General features: G+C 38.4%; 1 protein-coding gene and 1 pseudogene across 1 annotated transcript in view; one reads left to right on the forward strand and one right to left on the reverse strand.

The window, feature by feature from the left end:
• The window catches only part of LOC131922901 (T-cell receptor-associated transmembrane adapter 1), a 48,728-nt gene extending 44,769 nt beyond the window's left edge, over positions 1-3,959 (forward strand). The window contains exon 6 of the mRNA XM_059277733.1: positions 3,702-3,959. Within this exon, the coding sequence (XP_059133716.1) occupies positions 3,702-3,959 (258 nt within the window). The remainder of the gene's footprint in view (positions 1-3,701) is intronic.
• Positions 3,960-6,472: 2,513 nt separating this feature from the next.
• LOC131922902 (large ribosomal subunit protein uL6-like) lies at positions 6,473-9,738 on the reverse strand (annotated as a pseudogene).
• Between the last annotated feature and the right edge of the window lie 620 nt (positions 9,739-10,358).

A 10,358-nucleotide genomic window follows, 5' to 3' on the forward strand; every position in this document is an offset into this window, starting at 1 on the left:
ACATTTGGTTAATTATAAAATATGCTTTTAGGGGCTGGAGAGACGGCTCAGTGCAAGAGCGCTTGTTTTAGAACCCACACTGAACAGCCCACAATCACTGCTAACTCAAGCTCCAGGGGATCTGACATCCTCCCTGCCCTCTGCAGGCACACACACACACACACACACACACACACACACACACACACACACACACGTACACATGGGGGGGGTACTTACATATATACACACATATACACATAAACACAAATCTTTAAAGTGCACTTTTATTTTTTTAAAGTAGGAAAAGCTACATGACATGATATCTCCTGTTAAACTCATGATAATAAAATGAAAGCTCTTGAAGGAGATTAAGGTGTAATTACACCATCTAGAAATGTAGATGTAACTATACCAAGAATTATGAATATAAATTATGAATAAACACATGGGAATTGCATGGAGTCATTTTCTTTGAGCTGCATCTGGCTTTTTCTCAAGTGGAAACGATGCAAAACCATGTAACATCTTTGAGCCTGCTCTTTTATGAATTATGTAGTTAAAGACACGATTCAGAAAACTAGTCTCTGTTCTATTACATTCTTATAAATTCAGTTTTACACGTTAAAACTCCGCTTCTCCCAATTGCTCCATTTCACCTCATCAGCATAGTCATGACCATTTGCTACTCCGATACTCATGCACTGATTCGTCACAAAAACTCAGGGAATCTACAATAACATGTGTAGGCTGAAGGAAGAAAGTGTTTTCTGAGAAGCACGGGTCATTTCTTTGCCCTTTGCAAACAATGTGTGTGGTTCAGAGACCATAATTTGAGTATCTTGGTCTACCATCAAAAAAGTAAGTCCTAAGAGTTCATCAGAAAACCTAGGAATAAGATTATTCCCCAAGTGCTCCCATAGCCTATAAACTTTAAGGATATACATGTGTGCTATTCCTTTTATTTGTTTGTTGACCTTGGGTCAACGTCCCACCTCCTTACTCTGTCAAAAGCATCCTCTCCCTTCTCAGACCAATACTAATTATGCTCCACGTTATTTCTCCTGAGTTTCAGGATCTTACAACTTTAATTAGTTTTCCTCTATTTTTCTTTTCTTCCTGGAAATGATCATTATCATTTGCCTAGCATGTGTGCAAATGATCTCAATATTAAAACAAAACCAGCAGAACAACAGAAACTTCCTTTGCTCTGTTTTTCCCTCTAATTTCAGAACTAAGTGGAATTAGATGGGTTCTTTCCATCCCCTGTGGCTTCTATTTCTTGCTAGGACTCACATTTCTTTACCCTTTCCTCTATGAACCCTCAATGCCCTCAACTAAGCCAGCACAGTGGAAGTCTGAAGTAAATATTGAATGTACAGCCATGATCCTTTCTTGGGACTCAGATTTTCTTTTACCCTGACACTGCCTGATAAAACACAATAGTATTGCCACATATTATTTGGAGTGATTTCCTATAATTGCAGGAACCAAATTCCAACCACTTTGGTATTGAAGAGAGGTGTCATGCCTCATATGACAGACAGAGCTAAGAACGTATTTTGCCTTTGAGATGATTGAGTAGTGACACACTCCTCATTCTCCTCATTATCTTTCTTTCTGTTCTGGTATCAGCAGGCTCCTCAAGTGAGGTTGGACAAGCCACTAAAGGTTTGTGCATTTTATTTTTCGATTCAAGGGAAAAGATGCCTTTTCTATTCTTGATAGTAAATATCAATTTTAAAATGCCATCAAATATGCCCATTCCTGGTGTTATGATATTACACGTGCTGGTGGGTGGAGCCAAGGTGCCCCACGGCAGGTGAGAGACAGAGATGCCATGCAGACAGCGCTCACTAAAGAGTTTTATTTGGTGGGGGGGGGAGAAAGGGGGGAGAGAAGGAGGGAGGAAGAGAGGTGGGGGGTGAGGGATTTGAGAGGTGTGCATCTCGTGGGAGGAAAGCAGAAGGAGAAGAGAGAGAAATGGGTGGAGAATTCTTAAGGAGGAGCCCTAAGAATAGGCTTCCATGGCAGAGCATAGGGTGACGCCAAAGGACAGTATCAGAATAATAACACCTGGGCCATTCATTCTCTTGGAGCCTGTTGCCAGGGTGATGGGAGGCAATGGGTGCTTGGTATAGCATAGGTCAGTTACTTGGTCTTGCTGGCCTTGGGTCTCCAAGAATCTAGAACAGGATAGGGCAGAATTTACCAAAGAAGACAGGAGAGTTCAACAAAGTCCCAAAAGACCAACAAATCACCATCCCTCCATGGTTCTAAGTGCACTTCGATAGCTTTTCACCAGTCGGCCTGAGGAAAGTTGAGGCAGACGACAGTACTAAATGCGTGCAGCAGTGAATTGATGAATTTTCTGGGATACAGAGCAGAGTGGGGGAGTACTGAGCATCAAAATAGAAAACCTTAAAGGTCAGGACATGAAATCCAGACTTTAGTCCATAGGCTGTGATTCTTTCCGAAGGAGAGATAGTAAAAGACAAGGGTTGTACCTTACTGCGATAATTTGAAAACAGTACAGTGAGATGAATGGTGGAGGGAAAGATGAACGTGTGGACACCAGTTAGACAGCTATTGTACTTTTGTGGAAATGGTTAAGGAATAGCAAGTCTGATAAAGAAACTAAAGAGCATGTAAATGGAGCCATCTCTTCTGCCTGACATAAAAACATGAGGCATTTCCCTTATACCAATAAGGAGATACTTGCCTAGGTGCGGGGAGTTTTTTCATCCAAACGTTACTTCCTCGGCCTCTGGCCCCATGATTTTGGCCTGGTCTTAGAGGTAAATCCTGAACATAGGTAGCTACACTATATTCCATGAAAACCCTCCAATTTTAGTTTGAAGCCTGTAATCATCATAATATCATCTGCTTTTAAATAATTACGGCTTCAGTATGAATGTTCTCTATTTACCAATCATATCTGCACTATGAGATCAATATTACTGCTTTCATTTTAAAAGCAAGAATACTGAGACTCAGTATGATTTTCAAGAAGCCACCCAAGCTCAAGCTGCCCAAGTTGTACATAACACAACTGAGACTTAATGCTGGGATGTTCCAACAACGCATTCAAGGTCTGGGCTTCAACCTGTTGTTTGCCCCAGGTTACCTTAGTCTTCTGTCCTCACCCTGACATTGACCCAGCTCTAGGACAGAGGGGAAGGGTAACAAAGTCCATTCTGTCTTAGGTGTCAGTTGTGCGAGGAGATCTGTTTGCTTTATTCTAACGAATCTTTAAAACTGTAAAGTAAGGGGCAGAGGAAGGATTTGCGGGTCCGATTAAATCACCATTTACTAAGCGTATGTAAAGCACACCTTAAACTTGTTAGATTGCTCCCTATCGTGTGTTTTCCCTCCTAAACAAATGAAGGTACAGTTACTCGGTAGAAGTGACATAAGGCAGTAACTGCTTGAGGTGAAGGTGAAGATAAAAGCAGGTGAGAAACTGTCTAATGTGTTTATGTAAATTTTGAGTATGAGGGGAAAAAAATCCGTGAAGCTTCATCTAAATACTTTTCTTCTTCAACTCAAAAGTCTTAAATTAACTATTGATTTGTTGTTGTCTTTAACTGTCAGCTTTGGCAAAATAAGGTAACTAAAGCCAGAAAAGAATTTTTTTTCCCATAGGCCATGGAAATTTATAGAAGTCTTGGAAATTAAAGAATAGGCCAACAATGAAAAACTAACGTACCTTTTCTTTTCAGGGACGTGCTGAAGATCAGATGTGCTACGCCACACTGGATCACAGCTTCAAGGGGAAACGCAGAAGGCCCAGGAAACAGAATGCTAATTTGTTAGACAGGGAAAAGGATGCACAAGTGTGTGCAATGGATGCCAACATTTCTCAGATCAATTTGGTAGAAAGTTCCCCACCAGATAACCAGGCAGTCGAGGAAAGTGTTCATGATGACCCTGCAAGACTGTTTGGATTAATCCGTGCCAAGAGAGAGCCTGTAATCTAGCTGGATGATGATTCAGCTCACTGATAAGCACCCTATCAGAGATGGTTAAGAAAACAAGAGGGCTGGCAGGACAGTCTGCTCATTTGTCAATGGGATGGTAGCTTCCTTTTTCTTCAGAGATTGTGTCTCCACACACTAAATCCAGTGCCATTAAATTTAGCTATATGAATTCAGTTAAAAAATATCCAAGTAGGAAAAGTAAAATAATAAAATCCAGTTTGCAAATTAAGTTACTTGATAACAAAGCCAAAATGGATAGCAATACCTAGGAAATTTTTTAAAATCTAAAGTAATATGTGCTCTAGGATATATCGATTGAAAGATAAAAGTCAATGTCTTAAAATATTAATCAATTGAACATTTCCTCTTTCATCAATGTGAATAAATAATTAGAAATTTCATATGAAAGTACATTGCCAAGAAAAGTAGAATAATCTTGAGGAGTATTTTTCCAAAATGTAAATAGCATAATTAGTTTAAAATTTGTTATAAAAGTTTCATGTTCCTTCCTTACAACAATAAAAAAGAACTTAGAAATTCTACTGCCAGAGATAATCAGTATGAATAACTTTCTTTCTGTGTTTGTGAATATTTTATGGACATAACCGTGTATACGTATCAGTTGTTCCCTTTCTCTGTTTTAACTTAAAAGTAGAGGATTATGTGTGTTATTTAAATTTTCTTCATGGATCAAGGTACTCTGGCTTTACTTCTACTATATTTAACTATATCAAATGTACTACATTTTGTCTGTGCTACTGTTGGAAGCAAACACAGGATCTTTCACAGGAAAGTCAAGCGCTTGATCGCTGCGCTTCATCCCAAGTTCTGTCTCATAATTTTAAAGTCTGCGTTGTATCTCATTTATGATTCAATCAGAATTCATTCCATTAATATTGAAGACTCCTTAAATTAATTCAACTTTCTATTTATCTGTTCACAAATAATATTCTAATGGGAATGTTCCAAGACATGTCTGGATACTTATCTAGTTTCTTTTTTTGTGTTAAGTCCCCTAAAGGAAATTAAATGTATTTAAAGATATGTGTTCATGTCATTCATCTCCATAGGGCAGATCTCTAGAAGGTCAGAAATTGGGTCAAAAATATGCATACAGTTTAAATTCTGAAATATTAGCCCACATCTGTCTCCCAACCAGTTAACTCAATAAACCTCAGCATGGGGTGGAGGTGCTTAGCTGTGATCACAGCACGCAGGAAGCTGAGGCAGGAAGAGCCCATTAGTTCCAGGCCATCTGGTCCTGAATAGTGAATTTCTGGTCAGCTTGGGTTAAGAGTGAAACCACGTTTCAAAAAAACAAAACAAAACAAAAACCAAAAAAACCAAAACCAAAAAAACCAAAAACCTATCAAAAACAGAATAGCTTCTATTGTCTTCCACTGAGAAAAGAGGCTTGTTGGTAGTTTATAACTAACATGTTTAACTCATTACAATATGTATTTTAAAAGGCTACTTTGGCAGAGAAGCTTGGTCACAACATACCCCCTTTTTTTTTTCTGGCTGTGTGCTACGGATTTTACATACGTCACATTTTTATAGTGTTTTTAAATTTTATTAAGTTTAAATGTAGTTATATAATTTGCCATTTCCCCTTTCTTCTTCCAAAACTTCCCCGTGTATCCTTTCTTGCTTTCTGTCAGTGATCTCTTTTTTTTTAATTGTTGTTACATATATGTATGTGTATAATTGGAAAGCTCTACCCATAGAAGACCATTTCTCCTACTCTGAACATTCTCCAGTTGCCCATAGTCCTTTGTCTAGAGTTGAGAAACTGCAAGCTTTTGGCCCTCTCCATGTTGGCACGTCCATTGGCATCAACATTGTTCAGATCTTGTCAAGTCACTCATATTGATGACACTTCATGGGTGTAGGCTTTCTGACATCATATGTTTTTTATTTAAATTACCATTTAAAAATATTAAAATAATAAAAGGTACCTTCATAATTTTCCATGTAATTGGAATGTCTAATTTCCTTTAAGGGACTTAACACAAAGAAGAAATTTTCCATAAAATTGGAATCTCAATTTGTATGCATGCAGGATTCTGTCTGCTACCCTATACTTTAGCTTAAAGGATTTCTTTAAGTATTTTTGCAGTCCAGATCAATGAGTAATAAAACTCCCTTTGTTAGAATTCCTAGCCACTCTTCCATGACCATGCAAGTGATGGCAAGATGCTTAGTCATCCTAGAGCCTTACAGCCTACATAATCCGTGAGCTGCATGATCACGTAATCTATGCGCATGAGTGGCATAGCTATATAAGCCTATATGCGCATGTGCGGGGGGAACGTATGTGTGGGTCCTACTCATCCCTCCACCCTTTCTTCCTGCACGATCTTTCCATAGGCCTAAGCACCCCCTTCAGTTCCCTCCCTTTAATAAACTCTTATAGTGGGTTTTGTTGTACCTCGTGGCTTTTCTCGCACAGTAAACAACACCACTTAATAAATAACACCCTTGTCGTGCTGTGCATCTGAAAAAGCCATTGTTTAAATTTTTGGAGACATTGTCATGGGGTGAAAAATTCCCAAGGTTGAGCTAACTATGCTTCTCTGAACAATCTGTACTGTTCCATTTTTGAACAAGTAGATGCCATCCAAAACCTTCCTGGTACCCTTTGTTTGAACTGTGTAGCTTGCTGAATCAAAGCTGCTGGATTTGAAACAAGTTGAATATAATTTTCTTCAAAGATTAAGTCATCCTTCTAGATTTGAGAAGCAGAGCAAGCAGCCCCTGTCACCATCTGAACACTGTGGATGTATTTTTCACCCAATCAATTTTGAATTTCAACCAGAGGCTCATTCTCCTGAATTGATGGTGGAGTGTGTACTCACAGATCTCATCTTGTAGTGGAAGCCTGTTGTAATGCTCTGGATCATGTTGTGAACATGTCTACAGATAGTCTGAGCAGTGGCCAGTTCCGTTCTGCTTGCCTACCATTTGTCAACCTGGGGCCTCTTTTTCTTTTCAAGGAGACTTAGCTCTACACTGATGTGATTAGAGACTTACCTGTGTGCCCCCTCAGAGTAGTGTCAACATTTTCTGGAACATTGACAGTTTGATTGTTAAGAATGGTCTTCACGGGCTGGAGAGATGGCTCAGAGGTTAAGAGCATTGACTGCTCTTCCCGAGATCCCTAGTTCAATTCCCAGCAACCACATGGTGGCTCACAACCATCTATAATGATATCTGGTGCCCTCTTCTGGTGTGCAGACATATATACAAACAGAACACTGTAAACAATAAATAAATAAATCTTAAAAAAAAAAAAAGAATGGTCTTCATTCTCATAGTAGATGTGGCAAAAAAAAAAGAGCTTTCTGATTCTTTGAAAGATAGTATTTTTATTGGGTAAAAGATACTGTGAATTGTACTTTATTTAATGATGACTGTTTTAAAACTAGTTTGAACATTTCTTGTAAAGTCAAGTTATTTGAAGTTATTTGGATGTAATTTGATCCTTTATTTTTCTATTAGTTTTTGGGGGTTTTTCTGTTAATTTTTTAGTTACTATATAAAGTAATGAGTTTTACTCTCTGTGTGTGTGTGTGTGTGTGTGTGTGTGTGTGTATGTGTGTGATTGTGCTTTGCTCTAATTTATTCCCTTCCTCTACTACCCTACTTACATCACCCATCCACTGTGCTTTCATTCTCTTCCTTCCCTTTTCTGTTTACATATCACATGTGCGCCATACCATCTTTCCCCCTGACTTCCTCAGGAATCCTTCCTTCTCTCTCATGATTCCCTTCATTGACCTTCATACACACACACACACACACACACACACACACACACAGATTGAGAGAGAGAGAGAGAGAGAGAGAGAGAGAGAGAGAGAGAGAGAGAGAGAGAGAGAGAGGCATATATAATTAAATCTAGATTCTGCATAATAGAGAAAGTATGCAGCATTTTCTGAGTCTGGCTTATCTTGCAAGAATATAGTGATGCTTGCAAAGGTCATGATTTCATTTTCCTTTCTGACATAAAACTCCATTTGTATATGTACCACATTTTTGCTGTCTGTTCATCTGTGGATGCACAAGTAGGCTGGTTCCATTTCCTGTCTACTGTGAATGATCCAGCATTAAGCATGGATGCACAAGTATCTCTATGGTATGATGATGTAGCATCCTTTGGGAATATCCTCTAGAGAGAAATAGCTGTCTCATATTCTAGTTCCAGTTTTAATTTTTTTATAACAGCTATACTGATTTCCTCAATGGCTACACAAGTTTACAGGCCTACCAGAGTGAGTATCGTCTCTAAGTATTTGATGTCATTTGTTTTCTTGATGATAGCCACTGCAATCAGAGTGAAATGGATTCTCAAAGCAGTTTGCATTTTCCTCACAGGTAAGGTGAATATTTATTGGCCATTTGTATTTCTTTTGAGGACTGTCTATTCAGTTCACTACTCCATTTGTTAAATAGATGATTTCAGTTTTCTTATTTAACTTGTTTGCAGTTCTTCATATATCCTGTATATTAATTTCTGCTCTGATATGTAGTTGGCAAAGGCCATTTCTTACCCTCTTCACATAGAAGATTATTTCCTTTACCATGCAGAAACTTTTTAAAAATTTTTTTTATTTATTTAATTTTTTTTCATTTTACATACCAACTACAGTTCCCCCTCCTATCCTTCCTCCCACTCACTCTCCCTCATCAACCCCCCATCCACTCCTCCAAAAGGGTAAGGGCTCCCATGGGAAGTAAACAAAGTCTGGTACATTCAGTTGAGGCAGGACCAAGCCCCTCCCCCCTGCGTCAAGGCTGAACAAGATGTCCCACCATAGGGAATGGGCTCTAAAAGGCCAGCTCATGCACTATCCTGACCCTACCCATGCAGAAACTTTTAACATCATCTCCTCATATCACTTAATTCTTATTCCCTGGGCTATTGAATCCATTTCCAGAGTGCTCTTGCCTATGCCTGTATCTGTAGGTGTTTTATTTGTTTTGAAGTTTCAGGTCTAAAATTAAGTTCTTTGATCCACTTTGAATTTATTGTCATATAGTGTGAGAGATAGAGATCTATGTGTGTAAATTCAGTTTTCCCAGTTAAAGAGACTTTCTTTCTTCAAAGTTATACCTTTAATCTTTGTCCAAAATGATGTGGCTATAGCTGTAAGGTTTTATTTCTGAGTCCTCTATTCTGTCCTATCATCTATATGTCTGCTTTTGTGACAGGACCATACTGTTTTATTACTATGGTTCTGTAATATGTTCTGAGATCAGGTATTGTGATATCTGTATTGCTCTTTCTGCTAAGGCTGTCTTTGCCTATTTGGGTTTTGCGCTTCCACACGTATATCAGGGTTGTTTTTTTGTTTTTATTGTTGTTGTGTGAAGAATGCCATTGGAATTCTGATGGAGATTGTGTCTGGTCTGTAAGACAGCTTCTGGTAGCATAACCATTTCCACAATATTAATTCTGTAAATTCATGGTCAAGGGCAGTCTTTCCATCTTCTATTGTCTTTTTCCATTTCTTTCTTTGGTGTCTTAAAGTTTTTATTGTAGAGGTCTTTTATGTGGTTACCATGGGGAATCAAAACGATGGCAATAGCCTGTGCTGTTTTGGAGTCTTCTGGAAGCTCCCTGAATAAGAATTTGTAGAAAGACCATTTTGTCATTTGCATTTTGTGATCAGTATTGAGTGAGTATTTGAGGAGTGCCTTTTATATATCTCTAGAACTTACACTATTACTCAACACTCTCACCTACAACATTTTTCACGTTGACCTGTTTCCTCATTTTACGTGATGCCTAAGCTTCCTCTGACTTATGAGAGTATCTAAAAACATACTTCAGATGATAATGTAGAGAAACAGAAGGTTCAGCTCCTTTGTTACCGTATTCCTGGATCCTTGTCCCTCACTGCTTAATGTTCAATGTCTTAAATTCCATTAATTTGCCTATTTTGTCTGGAGTTTATCTCTTTATTCAAGAGAGGATGGCAAGTCTTATGTGTTATTTCATCTTGACAAGATGCCAAAGCACTCACATCCTGTTACTATAATTCTGTAGTATACATATATTTTAGTCTAGTTCTTGGACATGATAATAAGCTATGAGTCAGTAGCCATCAGGCAATAATTAGGGGAATATTTCACCTGTGGAAGCTTGAAGAGTTTATGTTCCAAAAGCAGTATCATTATAAACCCTCTCATTTCTGCTGAAATGTGCAGAGAAAAGCAAAGAGAAAATCAACAGAAGGAAACAGATGACTTTTTAAACACTTGAGTTTTTCATTGATGTTGCCGGAGAGGCTTTTCCTGGCCAGATACAACACATACATCCATTCACCCCGAATAGTGAGCCCCGAATAATGACAAACCAAAGTGACAACTGTACAAAAGCCCAACTTGCAGAAC

The sequence above is a fragment of the Peromyscus eremicus genome, chromosome 12 (assembly GCF_949786415.1).
Source record: "Peromyscus eremicus chromosome 12, PerEre_H2_v1, whole genome shotgun sequence".
In the NCBI taxonomy this organism is placed as follows: Eukaryota; Metazoa; Chordata; class Mammalia; order Rodentia; family Cricetidae; genus Peromyscus; species Peromyscus eremicus.